At 43.0% G+C, this 20,252-nt stretch overlaps 2 protein-coding genes across 7 annotated transcripts in view; one reads left to right on the top strand and one right to left on the bottom strand.

Annotated features, from left to right (window-relative positions):
- The first annotated feature begins 3,450 nt into the window (after nucleotides 1–3,450).
- Nucleotides 3,451–20,252, top strand: part of LOC133488552 (intraflagellar transport protein 20 homolog) — a 75,036-nt gene continuing 58,234 nt past the window's right edge. For 2 of the 5 annotated variants that reach the window (XR_009791684.1, XM_061796534.1), the window contains exon 1: nucleotides 19,051–19,156. The gene's annotated coding sequence lies outside the window, so the exon portion shown is untranslated. Of the gene's footprint in view, nucleotides 3,758–15,248; nucleotides 15,794–16,793; nucleotides 17,490–19,050; nucleotides 19,157–20,252 lie in introns of those variants that run through there. The other 3 variants (XR_009791685.1, XM_061796533.1, XM_061796532.1) reach the window with 3 other exon arrangements.
- LOC133488553 (uncharacterized) lies at nucleotides 17,521–20,169 on the bottom strand. 2 transcript variants are annotated; one of them, XR_009791686.1, is made up of 6 exons: nucleotides 19,706–20,169; nucleotides 18,971–19,530; nucleotides 18,691–18,877; nucleotides 18,334–18,581; nucleotides 17,737–17,872; nucleotides 17,521–17,660 (listed from the first exon to the last, which is right to left on the bottom strand). XR_009791686.1 is itself a non-coding variant. In XM_061796535.1 (4 exons), exons 1-4 carry the CDS (start codon nucleotides 19,785–19,787, stop codon nucleotides 18,460–18,462), a joined length of 951 nt encoding a protein of 316 aa, XP_061652519.1. In that variant the 5' UTR covers nucleotides 19,788–20,169; the 3' UTR covers nucleotides 18,036–18,459. The 2 variants fall into 2 exon arrangements, 1 of the variants encoding a protein (XP_061652519.1); XM_061796535.1 differs by lacking the exons at nucleotides 17,521–17,660; nucleotides 17,737–17,872 and having other exon boundaries at nucleotides 18,036–18,581.

Raw genomic sequence — 20,252 nt, 5'->3', positions numbered from 1 at the left:
GGTCTCTATTATAGATGAAACCCAATCAGGTTTCATGAACAATAGACATATTGCAAATAATGTCAGACTAGTTTTAGACATTCTGGATTATCCAGAGATGGTGGAGGATGGAAGGATTCATACTTTTTGTGGATTTCTACAAAGCTTTTATATTATCTCAGCTATCAAAAGTTTGTAACACAAAAGTACTAGCTCAGTCAAACTAATGGGTGGTATGTCTGCTAGATTTATTGTATCAAGAGGCATTAGACAAGGGTGCCCTGCGTCACCATACTTGTTTCGATTTGTGCCTCAGATTTTGGCTGTTCACCTTAAAACAAGTAATGCGATCGGCATTAACATTGAAGGCAGAGAAATTACAATTACCCAGCTGGCAGAAGACACCACGCTCTTTTAATAAATGAAAACCAAATTTCTACTGCAATTAATACAATTTCTGAGTTCTCCAACGCTTCGGGCTTAAACCTGAACATTAATAAATGCGAGATTCTAGCTATTAAGGATTGTGGAAAATCCTCAATTTGTGCAATCCCTATTAAGGAAGAGGTTGTTTACTTATCACAATTATCAAAGATCAACAAAGAAGAGTGTCACTTAATTTCAATCCTATTTTTCAAAGAACGGGAATAAATTTAAACTTTCGCTTAGAGGCAGTTTTACTTAGGCAGAAGGAATATCACGCTTAACATATGCATCTTTATCTCTGTATTTAGACAATAAACTTCTTACGCGGATTGACACGCTTCTGCTTAATTTCTTATGGAAAAATAGAACACACCATGTGACGAAATCTGTTTTAATGAATAAATATGAAAATGGTGGGCTTGATTATCTAGATTTCCACACATTAAACAGTACCTTTTAAGATAAACTGGTTAAAATATATTTTTTTTTTAATCCTCAAGCAATTTGGTATGTTATTCCCTTTCATATCCTATCAAAATTGGGTGGATTAATTTCTTTTTGGTCTGTAATTATAATATTGAAAAGATACCTGTAAAAATGTCAGCTTTTCACCGTCAAGCCTTCCTCTCATGGTCCCTGATCTTCAAACACAATTTTTCACCCCATACATATTGTATATGGAACAACAAGGACATTCTGTTTAAACACAAATCCTTCTTTATTAAGGAGTAGTTTAATAATAACATTGTTCATGTGGCTCAACAATTCAACAGGGATGGTCTTCTGTATTCTTATAAAGAGTTCTTAGCTGAATATAATATCCCGGTCACTCCTGTAGTCTTTGCCAGGGTTTTTTGGGAGAAGAAGAAGAAGAAGAAGAATCACCTTTTATTGTCATGAACATGCATGCATGTACATGAAATTTGTTCTCTGCATTTAACCCATCACGGTGAACACATACACGTTAGTGGAACACACTGGAGCAGGGGGCAGCTGAAGCACCCGGGGAACTAGTAATCATAGTAGAAAAAACAAAAGTAATTAGACTCTGGCTGAAAAGGGATATTATTATAGTTCCATATGTGATATTTTACTGGAATACATATATAAACCTCATTGACTGGAAAGAAAAAACTGGCTCTTACCCAGCCGCTCTTTGCTATCCAATAAACTTAAAGAAATCTCATTCAAAATTATTCATAAATTCTATCCATCTAATGATCATATTGTTAAAAGATACAAAATAGATATTAATGTGAAATGTACTTTTTTTCTCTGTACATGTTGAAACAGTTACTCATTTATTTTGGCACTGTCGCATTGTCCGAACAATGTGGATTCAGATCTGTTACTTTATTGCTCTCAATATTTATAATTATTTTAAGTTGTATTGGAGGGATGTAATGTACAGGGCTCACTGATTGTAAGTATAATAACGTGATATCGAACAAAACCTTTATAAATAATCTCATTATACTGATGGCAAAATGTTGCATTCATAAATGTAATTTACTCATAAGAAACAATTTTTTTGGTGCTTTGCACGGTGAGTTTAGGCCAGTGGTTGGCAAACTACGGCCCGCGGGCCACATCCGGCCCGTTGATCATTTCAATCCGGGAAGCCAGATTGGTACAGAATTGCCCAAATCATATCACAATCATGACTTTATTCATTTGATCTTGTCCTGTAATGGCGAGTGGTTCAACCAGGTTGTCCTGTAATGCCCAGTGGTTCCACCAGGTTGTCCTGTTATGCCCAGTGGTTCCACCAGGTAGCGCAGTAGGTGCAGTAATACATTGACTTGACTTTGGCTTTTCTGATTTTACTCTGCTACTGCTCTAAACCCTTCTTCAACCATGAGTGGGCCAAAGAAAATAAACATCGACAGTAAGTGCCGAGTGTTTAATATAGAATGGACTACTAAATACTTTTTCACCGAAGTCTGGTCAAAGGCTGTATGTCTAATTTGTTGAGAAACCACTACGGTTTTAAAGGAATATAACATCTGTCGTCATTTTTCTACCAAGCATGCTGATTATGCTAGCAGCCAATCAACGCAGGAACTGATGGCTACGGCTCAGCGGTTAGAATCAAGCTTGCAGTCTCAGCAAAACACCTTTGTCTGACAAACTGCCATCCAAAATTCAGTCATACAAGATCGTGAAACAGCGCCACAGGAGCTGCAGATGGAACTGATTGATCTCCAATGTGATACTGTCTTAAAAGAGACAGAGTTCAACTCTCAAACTGGATGAGTTTTATGCTTCATTGAGCACCGACAAATTTCCAAAAATCCGGAAGATGGTACAGAGGATGCTGGTGGTGTTTGGCTCTACATAAGTGTGTGCACAGACTTTTTGTAAGCATCTGGTCCTGGCTTGGCCCGCCTGTCAAATGTTAAAAGTCAATGTGGCTCCTGAGCGAAAACGCTTGTCCACCCCTGGCTTAGGCTGTATATCCTTTCTCTTAAATCCTCTCATACCCAAACAGCTATTCAGATTGTAAATATTTGTGACAGTTTAATATACTTGTATAAGATCCCTCTGGTGTACAATGTAAGTATGATGCACGGATTTGCTTGGGTACGTTGATGTGACCCCATTTGTTACTGAAATAAAGTTTGAAAAAAGGAGGAGAAGAAGAAAAAGAAGAAAAAAAAGAAGTAGACGAAGAAGAAGAAAAAGAAGACGCAAAAGAAGAAGAAGAAGAAGAAAAAGACGAAGAAGAAGAAGAAACAAAAGATGAAGAAAAAAGAAGAAGAATAGGAGCCAGTAGCTGTCTCCTTGACGGCCATATTTTCAGGGGCAGCGGTCCAATCAAAGACAATAGATGCACATTGAAATTGAATAGTCCATCCATCCATTTTTCGTACCACTTATCCTCACGTGGGTCGTAAATCGTAACTTGCTAATTTCTCAACCGATTTTCGTGGCGTTTACGTTTTTGTAATTGTCAAAGCGTGTGCTATCAATGCTGAACATTAAAAAAGCCAATAAAACATTTGTTTTTTGTTTACCGGTAAAACGTTACTCCCCAGTTCCCTTTTCATAATTCTACGGCCTTGTACGCAACGCAGCACGGTGTGCCGGCATCGTTGGTCTTTTCGTTTTCTTGCCGTCCACACATGGAATTCGCTGACGTATTTGACCTTCCTAGCTTAGTGTCGCCGGAGGCACGAAATTGCAAAGGGGCTTGTCGTTTCTATCTATGTTCATATCTATGAAGGCATGCCTTGGATTTTATTTTGCAGCCGCTAACCAAGAGATTTCCGCGGGTTTGCCGTGTTCAACAGAGAGAAACGAATACATTCATGGTCCATTGGAACCGTTTAGTCTCACACTTTCGAAACAGGTAGGCATTAGACGCAATTTATATTGATCCTCCATACGTAGAGTACCGTGTGGTTTGACTTGCCGTTGAGCTCTGCTAACGCTGTCATATTAGTTACACTTACGTTTAGAGCACAGTAAATACGAATGTTGCTAAATCCAGAAAAACGGCCGTCATTTCCCCCCCCCTATTATTTTTTTTAACCCGAAAATAGGGTACGTGAATTTAGCGGAGGTCAACCAAAATCGCTTTTTCTCTTTGTTTAGTGCAAGGTAAATACTTATTTTCAAAGTACGTTGTTGGGGAATCCCTTTACGACCTCGTTTTTTCATTTTTCAATTCGGTTTGGATTTTCTGTCATTCTGACAAAGATGAAAATGTTGAAAATCACACGTTCAGAGGATTCGGGGGTGATAAAAAGCTATTATTAGTCTTGTTTTCTGTTACGTTTGAAGTAATGACCATCGTTTGGCTCTCAGTTTGATCATAAAAATACGATGCTCAGAACCGCCACCGAAAACATGACATTTATAGTAAGAAACATCCGGGCATTTTCCTACCAAAGATTCAAAGTTTCGCTCTCACATTTCCTGATGATTTACATTGATTTCTAGGCAGGAAAAAATGGCACATTTTCGACGTAAAAAGTGGCATATAATCCTTGCCTATCCGATTCTAACAAACTAGGGCTCATTTTATGTGTGTAATACTCCTCTTTCCAATGACATAGTCTATTTGGATGTAAAGGTATTTAGAAAATTTTAGTAACATATGTTAGGTGTTGTTTCACTTGACTGTATGCCACACACAACTGTTGGACGGACTCAAAGCCAGCTTCATTTGTGATCCATCAAAAAAAAAAAAAAAAGGCAAAATAACTTAATTCTTCACAAGGATATGGGAGCATTCGCAAAGCGTCATCGCGACATAATTCTGCCGCAAGCTGCATTAACATTGGTTGGTAGAAGTTCCATTCACTTCTTTAAAATTGGGTAAGAAACCTCGTTTTCGTGGGTTTGAGTTAGTTAAGTTAGTTTAATATTTACCACCAAAGATTCAGAATATTAATGTTTATCTTCAACTAAAAAGCTTGAATTTGAGAAAATTGTATAGTTATAAAGTCCTTAAGATTCTTCCTGAGATTATCAAATAAGTGACTCAATTTAACATTTACTGTAATTGATAAGAACAATCAATGTTTAACTATAGTTTACCATTTAATCTACTTTTATACTCTCATTTTAGTGATGAAAAGTTACTCGTGTCACTCTCCACTTTATCTCTATACTCAGCTGACAGCGGTGCTACAGCTTCTACGTTATACACCATTCTTAAAAGATGTGAAGTTATATCAATGTCAACATTCTATTGTGATTGAAGGTTTTTTCTTTTTACAATTAATCCATCCATCCATTTTGTGAGCCGCTTATCCTCACAAGGGTCGCGGGAGTGGAGTGCTGGAGCCTATCCCAGCTATCATCGGGCAGGAGGTGGGGTACACCCTGAACTGGTTGCCAGCCAATCGCAGGGCACATAGAAACAAACAACCATTCACACTCTCACCTACGGGAAATTCATAGTAAAATAAAGATTTGTTCATATCAATTCATCATAAGATTAAAGGTTTCTTTATACTCGCGCGGGGGGTGACTGCGCTGACGTCATTGCGGCTATCCCGTGCGCAATTTGCCTTTATACTTGTGCGTAACCCACGTGCGCAGTTTTGAAAATGTACTGCTGTTCTCCTCCAAGTCGGGGGTTTCGCTAGTGCTGGTATTGCTGAGGACACCACAGGGTGGCGTTTCCTCTGCATTTTTTGGCTATTTCCGGGAGCTGCTTTTACTTTCCGGAACAAGGAACAAAGCAACAACAATGGCGACCGTGGAACAGTGTCTGCTATAACAAATGGACCTACATGACCAGATGATACGTTTAATTATACTGCAAAAGAAAGAAGATCAAGAAGGCGGTGGTGTAGGTGGTATGTGGAACCAAGGGGAACGCTGAGTACGTCATCACAACATGTGACTAAAACGGACCAATCACGAGAGATGATCTCCGCTGCATTCTACGCGCAGCAACTATTTTTGCCGTGTGCACGTCAAGTGGCGCATAGGGGCTGCGTGGCCCAATGCGTCAGTCATGTGATGCAATGCGGGCGCCTTTGGCCGCGCGGGAGTACAAAGAGGCCTTTAGGGAGAGGAAGTGGAGGAGTTATTTGTTGGCTATATCCAATATTCTGTTGGTCATGCTATAGAATAATGAGTTTGTCTTTAATAAATAATACTGGAAAAAATCTTACTTTCGAAAAATTGGATGCTAAATAGCCATTGCAATATTTGTTTAAAAGAAGAAAAAAAAACCTCACAAGATTTCTCCCACCCCCTACCCCCTCATATTGTTCTGCCCTACTCCTGATTGATGACTGGGATGTTTTAATGGGCCCACATCATTAAGGCTTATTGGTTTCCCTCCCAGTAGCGAGGACCGGCTAAGCATGGCTAAAGGTTTAGCCACATTAACACGTGATGTTGTGGCTAACTACACACAAGTGTTGCTAGGAGGTTTTTATACTGTTTACCCACATAGGCTAAGAGGTTTCATGACCCAGTGCCAACCCTGCAAATCCGTCCACTGGGCTGACAAAGGGGATGCTTTTGATCAACAACTTTTAATTTCGGTCCACACAAAAGATTTAATGAAAGTCTACAAGTCTTGTGACGTAAAGGAGTGTGAGTCATTCAATTGCTGATGAGAAAATGATCACACAGCGGATCTTCATATGTGACGTGTAATTGCATATTTTAAGGCTCATATCCATTTGTAAATTTTATACGATAGTAGGCTTACTTAAGCGGTAAAAAGTCACCAAAAGTATCAGAGGCATCAAGTAATTAAAAGAGATGGAAGTTATTAGCTAATGTGAGATTTATCTTTCGTTTGTGCCAAATCTAATTAAATATGAACAATGTGACATCTAATATAACAATATTACAGTCCCCTCCAAATGTATTGGAACGGCAAGGTCAATGCCTTTGTTTTTGTTGTATATTGAAGACATTTGGGTTTTGGATCAAAAGATGAATAAGAAACAAGAGTTCAGAATTCCAGCTTTCATTTCATGGTATGTACATCTAGATGTGAGAAACAACTCAGGACGGCGCACCGTTTGTTTGAAGCCACCCACTTTTCTAGTCAGCAAAACTATTGGAACAGACATTATGAAATTAACTTAAAGTGAATAACAATATTTGGTGGCATAACACTCACTTGCAGTAACTGCATCAAGCCTGCGACCCATTGACTTCACCAGACTGGTGGATTCTTCATTTGTAATGCTTTTCCAGGCCTTTACTGCAGCCTCTTTCAGTTCTTCTTTGTTTCTGAGGGTTTCTCCCTTCAGTCTCCTCTTCAGGAGGTAAAATGCATGCTCTATTGCAGGGGTGTCAAACTCATTTTTGTCACGGGCCACATCATAGTTATCACTTCCCTCGGAGGGGAGGCGTCCGGGAGGCATCCGAATCAGATGCCCCAGCCACCTCATCTGGCTCCTCGGTGTGAAGGAGCAACGGCTCTACTCTGAGATCCTCCCGGATAACCGAGCTTCTCACCCTATCTCTTAAGAGAGAGCCCGGACACCCTGTGGAGGAAACTCATTTCGGCCGCTTGTATCCGGGATCTCGTTCTTTCGGTCACGACCCACAGCTCGTGACCATAGGTGAGGGTAGGAACGTAGATCGACCGGTAAATCGAGAGCTTCGCCTTTCGGCTTAGCTCCTTCTTTACCACAACGGATCGATACAAAGTCCGCATCACTGCAGACGCTGCACCGATCCGCTTGTCGATCTCCCGTTCTGTTCTTCCCTCACTCGTGAACAAGACCCCAAGATACTTGAACTCCTCCACGTGGGGCAGGATCTCATCCCCGACCTGGAGAGGGCACGCCACCCTTTTGCGACTGAGGACCATGGTCTCAGATTTGGAGGTGCTGATTCTCATCCCAGCCGCTTCACACTCGGCTGCGAACTGCTCCAATGAGAGTTGGAGGTCTCTTGAGTTGGAGCTTGATGAAGCCAACAGAACCACATCATCTGCAAAAAGCAGAGATGCAATACTGAGGCCACCAAACCGGACCCCCTCTACGCCTCGGCTGCGCCTAGAAATTCTGTCCATAAAAGTTATGAACAGAATCAATGACAAAGGGCAGCCTTGGCGGAGTCCAACCCTCACCGGAAACGAGTCTGACTTACTACCGGATATGTGGACCGAACAGCCCGTTTCAGGGGGTTCGGTACCCCATACTCCCGAAGCACCCCCCACAGGACCACCCGAGGGACACGGTCGAACGCCTTCTCCAAGTCCATGTAGACTGGTTGGGCGAACTCCCATGCACCCTCGAGGACCCTCCCAAGGGTGTAGAGCTGGTCCACTGTTCCACGGCCAGGACGAAAACCACACTGCTCCTCCTGAATCTGGGATTCAACTTCCCGACGGACCCTCCTCTCCAGCACCCCTGAATAGACCTTACCAGGGAGGCTGAGGAGTGTGATCCCCCTGAAGTTGGAACACACCCACCCTCAACCCCAGAGATAGGAGAGCCCACCTCAGAGAACCCAGACTCTGCTCCCTCATGAGAAGGCGTGTCGGTGGAATTGAGGAGGTCTTCGAAGTATTCTCCCCACCGGCTCACAACGTCCCGAGTCGAGGTCAGCAGCGCCCCATCTCCACTATACACAGTGTTGATGGTGCACTGCTTTCCCCTCCTGAGACGTCGGATGGTGGACCAGAATTTCCTCGAAGCCGTCCGGAAGTCTTTCTCCATGGCCTCACCAAACTCCTCCCATGCCCGAGTTTTTGCTTCAGCGACCACCAAAGCTGCATTCCGCTTGGCCAGCCGGTACCCATCAGCTGCCTCAGGAGTCCCACAGGCCAAAAAGGCCCGATAGGACTCCTTCTTCAGCTTGACGGCATCCCTCACCACTGGTGTCCACCAACGGGTTCGGGGATTGCCGCCACGACAGGCACCGACCACCTTACGGCCACAACTCCGGTCAGCCGCCTCAGCAATGGAGGCGCGGAACATGGTCCACTCGGACTCGATGTCCCCCGCCTCCCTCGGAACATGAGAAAAGTTTTGTCGGAAGTGGGAGTTGAAACTCCTTCTCACGGGGGATTCCACCAGACGTTCCCAGCAGACCCTCACAATACATTTGGGCCTGCCACGACGGACCGGCATCTTCCCCCACCATCGGAGCTAACTCACCACCAGGTGGTGATCAGTTGACAGCTCCGCCCCTCTCTCTACCCGAGTGTCCAAGACATGCGGCCGCAAGTCCGATGACACGACCACAAAGTCGATCATCGAACATGGTGTTCGTTATGGACAATCCGTGACGAAGTCCAATAACAGAACACCGCTCAGTTGATCTGTAGCCGGGTATCAGATCGCCAAGGTCCCCGCCTTCGGCTACCGCCCAGCTCGCATTGCACCCGACCCCTATGGCCCCTCCCACAGGTGGTGAGCCCATGGGAAGGGGGACCCACATTACCCTTTCGGGCTGTGCCCGGCCGGGCCCCATGGGTGCAGGCCTGGCGCTCGCCTTCGAGCCCCACCTCCAGGCCTGGCTCCAGAGGGGGGACCCAGTGACCCGCGTCCGTGCAAGGGAAAACGTAATCCAATCATTTTACTCATCATAGGGGTCTTTGGAGCCGTGCTTTGTCTGGTCCCTCACCTAGGACCTGTTTGCCATGGGTGACCCTGCCAGGGGCGTGAAGCCCCAGACAACTTAACTCCTAGGATCATTGGGACACATAAACCCCTCCACCACGATAAGGTGACGGCTCAAGGAGGGGACATGTTTTTCAACTATTATAATTCTTTTAAAAGGGGGATTGGTAACAAAAAAATGCTTGCACATATCTCAATGGTATTACACCAGAACACAAGCAATTTTGATTTGCTTTCGCGGGCCACATAAAACGATGTGGCGGGCCGGATCTGGCCCCCGGGCCACCAGTTTGACACCTGTGCTATTGGGTTAAGGTGCGGCGATTAACTTGGCCAGTCTAAGACCTTCCAATTTTTCCCCCTGAAGTCCTTTGTTGTGTTGCCAGTGTGTTTTGGGTCATTGTCTTGATGCATGATGAAGCGTCTCCCAATTCGTTTGGATGCATTTTTCTGTAAACTGCCAGACAAAATGGTATAGTAGACTTCAGAATTCATTCTGCTGCTACCATTCTGAGTTTGATCATCAATAAAGACTAGTAAGCTCGTTCCAGAAGCAGCCATACATTGACATTACCTCCATCCATGCTTTACAGATGAGTTTGTGTGTTTTGGATCATAAGCAGATCCTTTCTTTCTCCATACGCCTTTCCATCACTTTGGTAGAGGTTAATCTTGGTCTCATCAGTCCATAAAACTTTGTTCCAAAACTTTTGTGGCTCATCTCTGTACTTCTTTGCAAAATCCAATCTGGTCTTGCGATTCTTTTTGCTGATTAGTGGTTTGCATCTGGTGGTATGGGCTGTATATTTCTTCTCTTGAAGTCTTCTTTGAACAGTGGATTGGGATACCTTCAACCCTGCCCTGTAGAGGTTGGCAGTGATGTCACTGCCTGTTGTCTTTTGGTGTTTCTTCACAGCTCTCACAATGTTTCTGTCATCAACTGCTGTTGATACCTTTGGCCGACCTGTTGCTCAGTACACCAGTAGTTTCTTTCATTTTCAGGACATTCCAAATTGTTGTATTGCCTCTGCGCAATGTTTGTGCAATAGCTCTGATCGATTTTCCCTCTTCTCTCAGCTTCTAAATGGTTTACTTTTCTCCCATAGACAGCTCTCTGGTCTTAATGTTTGCCTAACAGCAAATGCAGTTCTCACATGTGAAACCCAAAGCCAAAAACGCTGTTGTCATAGTACTCCTTGAACACTGGCAGCTCGACCCATTCCACACATCCACCATCCACACACAGATGTAATTGTGAATATTGCGAATATGCGCCTGAGGTTCCGCCTGTGCGCTCAGGAGCTGCTTTGGGTAAGTAACAGGAGTTAACGAGACCAGAAAAAAACTTCCACCACTTCTGCTGTTAAGAAGTAACTGTACTTTTACTCCGTTACAATGATCTAAATGTCGCTCGCTACTTTTAATGATCAATTATTGCTTATTTAACAACTATTTCATGTGTGAGACTATGACTTCGACTTCCCCATTGGGCACTGTTTCTGTCAATCCAATTTAAGCGCTAGTGACGTTTAAATGTAGTTCACCAATCAAACGACACAAGAAAGTCACATGACCTCACAGAACGTCTTCCATTGAGTTTCCCAGGCATATAGGTATTCATTCTAGATAAGCCTGCCCCGCTGATCTCCATGCGTACGTGAGGGCCATGTAGGGAAGGTTGTCATTACCATGAAGGCAACAGCGCGCTACTCGTGTTTCCATTTAGACGAACAAAAACAATAGCTTTAATGTATTGTCGTATTTGGCTGGCACTGTGTGCCCAAACGTGGACATTTCAGCTCACTTATAACTTGAGAAAACACCGTGCAGTAAATTGCAGATGTTTTTTTTGTAGTTTTGACTGTGTATACAGAGACACTCACACGCGCGCACACACATCAGAAGTTGCCATTCATATTTTATTTTGTAATTTAAAAAAATATTTTCTTAAATTTAAAAAAGCAAAACTTAAAGCGGTATCTGTCAAATTTTATAATTATAACTTTTAACTATGAATATGCGCTGCATGTACGCGGTAACTCTTTTAAGCGGAGAAACTCAACTCTATGTATCCGGTTTTAAATATATAGCAATTTTAAAATAACATCAGATGCATTCATTTAATGCCTGTTGGCCATGTTAATTGAACCTGTCTTACCTGGTAAAGAACAGTATGTCTGCCTGAGGAAGCAAAACAATACGTCAATGTCTCAGGCTGCTGCTGCCTCAGCTGGTGAATTTCCTCTCGGAGTAGGGATGTCATGATCACATTTTTTAGCGCCGATTTTGAGAAACTGCCGACACCGCGTCACAATCTAATACCTCAGCAGTGTATTAAGATGAAAACAGCTTCTTCTTCTTTTCCTTTCGGCTTGTCCTATTAGGGGTCGCCACAGCGTGCCATCCTTTTCCATGTAAGCCTATCTCTTTCATCCTCCTCTCTTACACCAACTGCCCTTTTTTCTTCATTCACTAAATCTATAAACCTTCGGTTTGGTCTTCTTCTAGCTCTCTTGCCTGGCAGCTCCATCTTCATCACCCTTCTACCAATATACTCACTCTCTCTCCTCTGGATGTGTCCAAGCCATCAAAGTCTGATCTCTCTAACTTTGTCTCCTAAGCATCTAACCTTGGCCGTCCCTCTGATAAGGTCGTTTCTAATTTTATCCAACCTTGTCACTCGTAGAGAGAACCTCAACATCTTCATTTCCGGCATCTCAAGCTCTGCTTCCTGTTGTCTCTTCAGTGCCACTGACTCTAATCCGAACATCATGGCTGGCCTCATCACTGTGTTATAAATTTTGCCCTTCATCCTAGCAGAGACTCTTCTGTCACAAACTCCTGACACCTTTCCCACCCGTTCCAACCTGCTTGGACTCGTTTTTGCATTTTCTTACCACACGCACCATTGCTCTGGACTGTTGACCCTAAGTACAACCCTAATTCCAATGAAGTTGGGACGTTGTGTTAAACAAATAAAAACAGAATACAATGATTTTCAAATCATGTTCAACCTATATTGAATTGAATACACTACAAAGACAAGACATTTAATGTTCAAACTGATAAACTTTATAGTTTTTGGCAAATAATCATTAACTTAGAATTTTATGGCTACAACAAGTTCCAAAAAAGCTGGGACATGTGGCAAAAAGACTGAGAAAGTTGAGGAATGCTCATCAAACACCTGTTTGGAACATCCCACAGGTGAACAGGCTAATTGGGAACAGGTGGGTGCCATGATTGGGTATAAAAGGAGCTTCCCTGAATTGTTCACTCATTCACAAGCAAAGATGGGGCGAGGTTCACCTCTTTGTGAACAAGTGCGTGAGAAAATAGTCGAACAGTTTAAGGACAATGTTCCTCAACGAACAATTGCAAGGAATTTAGGGATTTCATGATCTACGGTCCATAATATCATCAAAAGGTTCAGAGAATCTGGAGAAATCACTGCGTGTTAGCGACAAGGCCGAAAACCAACATTGAATGCCCGTGACCTTCGATCCCTCAGGCGGCACTGCATCAAAAAACAACATCAATGTGTAAAGGATTATCACCACATGGGCTCAGGAACACTTCAGAAAACCAATGTCAGTAAATACAGTTCGGCGCTACATCCGTAGGTGCAACTTGAAACTCTACAATGCAAAGCAAAAGCCATTTATCAACAACACCCAGAAACACCGCCGGCTTCTCTGGGCCCGAGCTCATCTAAGATGGACTGATGCAAAGTGGAAAAGTGTTCTGTGGTCCATCGAGTCCACATTTCAAATTGTTTTTGGAAATTGTGGATGTCGTGTCCTCCGGGCCAAAGAGGAAAAGAAGCATCCGGACTGTTATGGATGGAAAGTTCAAAAGCCAGCATCTGTGATGGTATGGGGCTGTGTTAGACAACGGCATGGGTAACTTTCACATCTGTGAAGGCACCATTAATGCTGAAAGGTACATACAGGTTTTGGAGAAACACATGCTGGTATCCAAGCAATGTCTTTTTCATGGACGACCCCACTTATTTTAGCAAGACATTGCCAAACCACATTCTGCACGTGTTACAACAGCGTGGCTTCGTATTAAAAGAGTGTGGGTACTAGACTGCCCTGCCTGCCTGCACTGCAGTCCAGACCTGTCTCCCATTGAAAAGGTGTGGCGCATTATGAAGCGTAAAATACGACAACGGAGACCCCGGACTGTTGAACAGCTGAAGCTGTACATCAAGCAAGAATGGGAAAGAATTCCACCTACAAAGCTTCAACAATTAGTATCCTCAGTTCCCAAACGTTTATTGAATGTTGTTAACAGAAAAGGTGATGTAACACAGTGGTAAACATGACCCTGTCCCAGCTTTTTTGGAACGTGTTGCAGAAAAAAATGCTAAGTTAATGATTATTTGCTAAAATCAATAAAGTTTATTGGTTTGAACATTAAATATCTTGTCTTTGTAGTGTATTCAATTAAATATATGTTGAACATGATTTGCAAATCATTGTATTCTGTTTTTATTTATGTTTAACACAACCTCCCAACTTCATTGGAATTGGGGTTGTATTTAAAGTCCTCCACCCTCGCTATCTCTTCTCCCTGTAGCCTCAGTCTTTCCCCTGCACCCCTCTTTATGCACCTACATTCTGTCTTAGTTTGACTAATCTTCATTTTGCTCCTTTCCAGTGCATGCCTCCTCCTTTCTAAGTGTTCCTCCACCTGCTCCCTGCTTTCACTGCAGATCACCATGTCATCTGCGAACATCATGGTCCACAGGGTCTCCAGTCTCACCTAATCTGTCAGCCTATCATCACCACTGCAAACAGGAAGGGCCTCAGGACTGATCTCTGATGCAGTCCCACCTCCACCTTAAACTCCTCTCTGTCACACCTCACCACTGTTCTGCCCTAATACATGCGTTGTACTATTCTAACATACTTCTCTGCCACTCCAGACTTCTGCATGCAGTACCACAGTTCCTCTTTGGGTACTGTGTCATAGGCTTTCTCTAGATCTACAAAGACACAATGGAGATCCTTCTGACCTCTGTATTTCTCCATCAACACCCTCAAGGCAAATAATGCATCTGTGGTACTCTTTCGAGGCATGAAACCATCCTGTTGCTCGCAAATACTTCTGTCTTGAGTGTAGCCTCCACTACTCTTTCCCATAACTTTATTGTGTGGCTCATCAACGTTATTCCTCTATAGTTCCCACAGCTCTGCACATCACTCTTGTTCTTAAAAATGGACACCCGCCCACTTTTCCTCCATTCTTCAGGCATTCCTCCTGCTAGAATACTGTTGAACAAGCTGGTCAAAAACTCCATAGCCACCTCTCCTCGATGCTTCCATACCTCCACAGGAATGTCATCAGGACCAACGACCTTTCCATTTTTCATCTTTTGTGCCTTTCTAATTTCCCCCGTAATTATCATTGCTACTTCCTGTTCCACCACACTTGCCTCTTCTTCTTTCTCTCTGATTTTCCTCACTCATTATCTCCTCAAAGTATTCTTTCCATCTATCCAGCACACCACTGGCATGAGTCAACACATTTCCATCTCTATCCTTAATCACTCTAATCTGCTGCACATCCTCCCCATCTCTCGTCTGACCAACCTCTATAGATCTTTTTCTCCTTTGTGTGTCCAACCTGCCATACTTGTCATCATATGCCTCTTGTTTGTCATTTGCCGCCTTCGCCCTACGTCGCACCGCCATGTATTCCTTTCTACATAGTCCTTTCAGTGTCCCACTTCTTCTGAGCTAACCTCTTTCCTTGTATGATTTCCTGTACTTTGAGATTCCACCATCAAGTCTCCTCCCCTTTCCTACCAGAAGATACACCAAGTACTCTCCTGCCTGTCTCTCTGATCACCTTGGCTGTAGTGGTCCAGTCCGTCTGGAAACTCCTCCTGTCCACCGAGAGCCTGTCTCACCTGTTCCTGAATATTCGCAGAACACTCTTCCTTTATCAGTTTCCACCACATGGTTCGCTGCTCTGCCTTTGTCTTCTTAAAGGTCAGATGAAAAAGATGTTATGGGGTCAGTTAAAATTCATATTTGCATTGTTTATATGTTATGTAATATATGCACTGTCACGAGCAACGTGTTGGAACATGAGGAGGAGGAGGATTTTGATGTACAGGAGCACCCCGCTGAACTTGGCATCGTCAAACCGTACATGTTTGAGCTGATCAGGAGGTCAGAACCTGACAGTGGCGACGACGAGCAGCCAAGTAGCAGCTCTACAACAGAAAAGGAGAGTGGCCACTGGCTCGACGTGACGGCAATGCCTGCAGAAGAGACGTCACAATACCGCGCAGAGCGGACTGGAAATACAGACTGGTATGTTTGTGCAGCCCATAAATCCATAATTTAGTTGCTCCGGCATCCTCACTTGTCGATAGAAACATAGTCATGAACAGACGCAATATGAGCAGTTGGCCGTTCGTGTGTGATTCATAACGCGTTGGTTCATCCATCAGTCTCTGTACCGCTTACATTTATTTGTTGTGAAATAATCGATTATAGCCGGCACGGTGGGCGACTGGTTCGCACATCTGCCTCACAGTTCTGGGGACCAGGGTTCAAATCCTGGCCCCGCCTGTGTGGAGTTTGCGTGTTCTCCCTGTACCAGGGTGGGTTTTCTCTGGGCACTCCGGTTTGCTCCCACATCCCAAAAACGTGCGTGGTAGGTTGATTGGAGACTCTAAAATTGCCCGTAGGTGTGAATGTGAGTGCGAATGGTTGTTTGTTTCATGTGCCCTGCGATTGGCTGGCGACCGGTTCAGGGTGTACCCTGCCCCCCCGCCCGAAGATAGCTGGGATAGGCTCCAGCACGCCCGGGACCCTAGTGAGGATAAGCGGTAAAGGAATTGGATGGATAATCAATTATTTTATTGTACATGCACTTACATCTTTTTGTTGTGATATGATAGATTATTTTATTGTACGTGCATTATGTATTTGGTCAGTGTTCTTCCGGTTTCTTGGCGAGAACACTCTTGAAAAAGAGACAGTGGTCTCAGTGGGGTTTAATTTCTGGTTAAATAAAGGCATTGATTGTTTGGTTATTGTCACTGTTACAGTAACAATGAAAATCCATTTGGGATCCCTTCATAAATAGCACTGAAGTAAATGTTTTATAAAAAAAAATCATGAGTGAACTACGAAAAACACACAGCGATGCACAAGGAAATTATTAAGTTGGAGGATGTCTATCGTGAGATCCTGAGCAGAAATGCCAGAAAACAATGTCATCGGGAACAAGTGAAATGTGAAAAGTAACATTCATGTTAATGGTCTGATTAATTAATTAGTTAATTCCAAATCATTTCCATTGCAGGTGTTCCTGTGGAGAATGCCATCAACAGCCAACAGGGGTGGAGAGTGTCTGTTGTCAGCAGTAGCAGAAAAGTTGACTGTTGGAATGAGCTGCATCATTGAACATGAAGGATTTGAAGCCAACTGTCTTCATCAGTATGTGCTGGAAACCAGCTTCTGGGAGTACATCCAGACAAATTGGTGATGAAGACCCAGTAAATGAGTTAATTTTTCAGAGAGAAGACGAGGTAGACCAGTGGTTCTCAAACTATTTTACACCAAGTACCACCGTTAAAAAAAATACTTGCCTCTCCAAGTACCACTTTAATGACCAGCATTAAAACACAGTAGCATAGTAATCCTATGTGTTCATCAAATAAACAAGGCAGGTTTTATTCCTAAAGAGTATTTTTAATATTACTGTAATAGTCAAACATTATGGACAGTTACACCATCAACACTGCACTTGAAAATAAGAAAATGGAAAAAGTGCATTTCACTGACTTGTTTTTCTTTATGTTTTTTAACATTCAGGATCTACAGGTACATTGCATACAGACAATTCACACGATAGATCTATCATATCCTTGGGAAGAAAAACAGAAGAGGTCTGCCATCCTGTGTTGTTAGTAGAATACGTGCTCAGTGGGAGAGTGAGAACTGCAATTACTGTGGATTTAAATATCCAAAAGTCTAATTAAACTAGAACTTTGTTGAACCTGGTGTGTTCTTTTTTTTCCACATACCACCTGCATCTTGTCAACCCTGTCATATTTCTCAACAACATTTCGTGGCGCAGATATCTCGCTTGCATCAACCCCAGCTGCCTCCAAGGTTGGAAATTTCTGTCTCCTTTGCATTACTTCATCCAGCAGTGTCTGGACATAGTCTAGAACAAAAATGTTTAGACAAATCTGAAGGAGCAAGTATTGTTATTAAACACATACAACGCTGACCTTACTTACCGTAGGTAATTGGCACCTTGACCTCCTTTGCCACTGGCTTACCATCCTTCCCTTTTGGATAAGCGATGCTCCACTATAGCTCCCCAGCCTTCCTTCGCGTTTGCATTGTTTGCAATGTAATGCTGACAGAAGCAACCTAAAATACAAACAACCAGGAGAAACAATAAACAGACAATAAAAATATTTTGCAATAATTGATTCTAAAAATATTCAATAGTGACAGCTGTATAGGCGTTTAGAGTCGCGACAAATTTAGCACATTTCCTTTGCTCCTCAAACACATGAGGAATGTACATTGTGGCTGTGTGGAACTGTATATTTAGTTTAACCCCTAATGTACAGTAACTTGTTTTCTATGTCCTGTGTGAGAAATGGGAGGCCTTTGGAGCGAAGTACAGCACTACTTTATGGTAGGCTTCAAGGCTTGATGTTTGTTGAATAGGCGATAAGTTGCCAATGTCTTTGAGCAGCATCTTATTATTTACTATGATTAGCAGTTCCTTATGTGCTTTTGATCCTGGAACACATCAATGGACAGAATTAAGAGAAGTAGCATCTCTGAATCATCTTTCAATAAGCTTATTTGATTCACTTTACCTTTTTATGTGTTATTCTCTTTCCTCTACCAGTTCATCATGCAGACATTCTATAAATGTGTCACCATGGCCCTTGTGAACATTCATGACATGGTTGGCGATTGACATCCACTTCTGCCGACATTCCTCACTGTTCCCTTTGCTTGATGCTGCTGACCAATAAATGTGATTGGTGATGGACTGCGACCTTTTTAAACACCGCCTCACAACCAGCCTTTTTTGAAAGGGCCAGCAGCTGATTCTTGATTCCTGAAAAGAAAATCATTATCAGTCCAATGGGTCAAATACCTTTGTCTGATTAGTCCTTCAATACAAAAAAACTGAAACATAAAAGTGACAAACTCAGAGGTAAGACTACCTTTTGCCACATGCCAAACGTCAAACCAGTGGCAAAGGTCCTTATGGGTTTCCCTCAGAAATTTCTTAATTTGAGAGTGGCGGTCTGTCACAATGTTTTTCATAGTGACACCTTTCCTCTGTAACAAGGCAAGGCACCTCTTCAAGCCCTCCAACTCCATGGCATGGGAGTTCTTCACCTCTGTAACCTGAAATGGGAATTATTTGCACAATATATGAATACACAAAACATTTGGCCTGACTACTAGATCTCGAGAAATGTCATTGCAAAGATTATTTACCTGTACCAATTGGGTGTCCAAGATCTGTGAGTCTTTAAGGTTCATAACAGTGTATGAACCATATTTGGCCGTGTGCCCAGGAGAACAGCATCGTGCATCACCACCAACTGTTAGCTGTTTTCCCTGAACTACTTCCAGAAGGGAAGATTGTTGACGTTCCCGCATGAGGTTGACGGTTGGAAGCAGGTAAGCATTCTGAATATGACGGAATGTCCTCTTTGAAAAAGTCATTATATTCACACTTTTGAGCATATTTATTGCTTTCACTGAACTGCAGCCGCTAAAAAGGATGGCACTGGCACCGCCACCCAGCAAGTTACTTAGAGCCATACAACCAGACATTGGTTGGCTGTACCATTCTTTGATGTGACCATGTCTGCATGTTGTTTTGAACATGGCAAGGCTTCCTCTAATATTATTAATAGCCACCAGGCATGTGCTGGAACAGACAGCACAGATTGCCAGGAGTGCTTGCAGGCACGATTTAAAAAAAAACAACAAACTTGGGCATTCGAATAGGGTTTCCATCAACGATGCACTCCTTCTCCTGCAAGGAAATCCTGTAAAAATCAAATGTGATGTGTGAATAATTTTGCCTTGCCCCAGTTCTACAGTATAACAAAAAACAAGAGCTGTATCTGTAACTTACAACGGTGAAAAAAATAGTATATTTACAATATACACAAAAAACTTTCTACTTTCTAGTTGTATTTGCAAGCTTCCCTCATTACTGACCATTCTTCTTCAGTGTCGTAGTCATCATCATCATCATCAGATTGGTCCTTATCACCAGGAGAATAGTCCTCATCTTCGACATCTCTTTTTTAATATGGAATCATCCAGCTCTGTTCTCATGTCTGACAGGTCTGACAGCAATGTGCACTGCACACCAGCATGCACACATGAAGGACGTACAGCTTCTGCCCAGTTATTTTGTGTCATCTTGGAAACTGCTCCCACAGCTGGGTCACACTGAACCTTTTTTTTTTCCCCCCCACTTTTTTTTTTCCCCCACCACCATGGCTCTCCTTTTGTCTTCTTAATCTTCCTCTCCACCACCAGAGTCATTTTACACACCACCGTCCTATGCTGTCTGGCCACACTCTCCCCAACTACTACTTTACAGTCAGTAATCTCCTGCAGATTACATCTGCACAAACTGTAATCCACCTGCATGTTTCTACCTCCGCTCTTGTAGGTCACCCTATGTGCCTGCCTCTTCTGGAAGAAAGTGTTCACAAAGGCTATTTCCATCCTTTTTGCAAAGTTCACCACCAGCTGC

The sequence above is a fragment of the Phyllopteryx taeniolatus genome, chromosome 14, assembly GCF_024500385.1.
Source record: "Phyllopteryx taeniolatus isolate TA_2022b chromosome 14, UOR_Ptae_1.2, whole genome shotgun sequence".
Taxonomy (NCBI): domain Eukaryota; kingdom Metazoa; phylum Chordata; class Actinopteri; order Syngnathiformes; family Syngnathidae; genus Phyllopteryx; species Phyllopteryx taeniolatus.
This window is presented reverse-complemented; position numbering and strand designations above follow the sequence as displayed.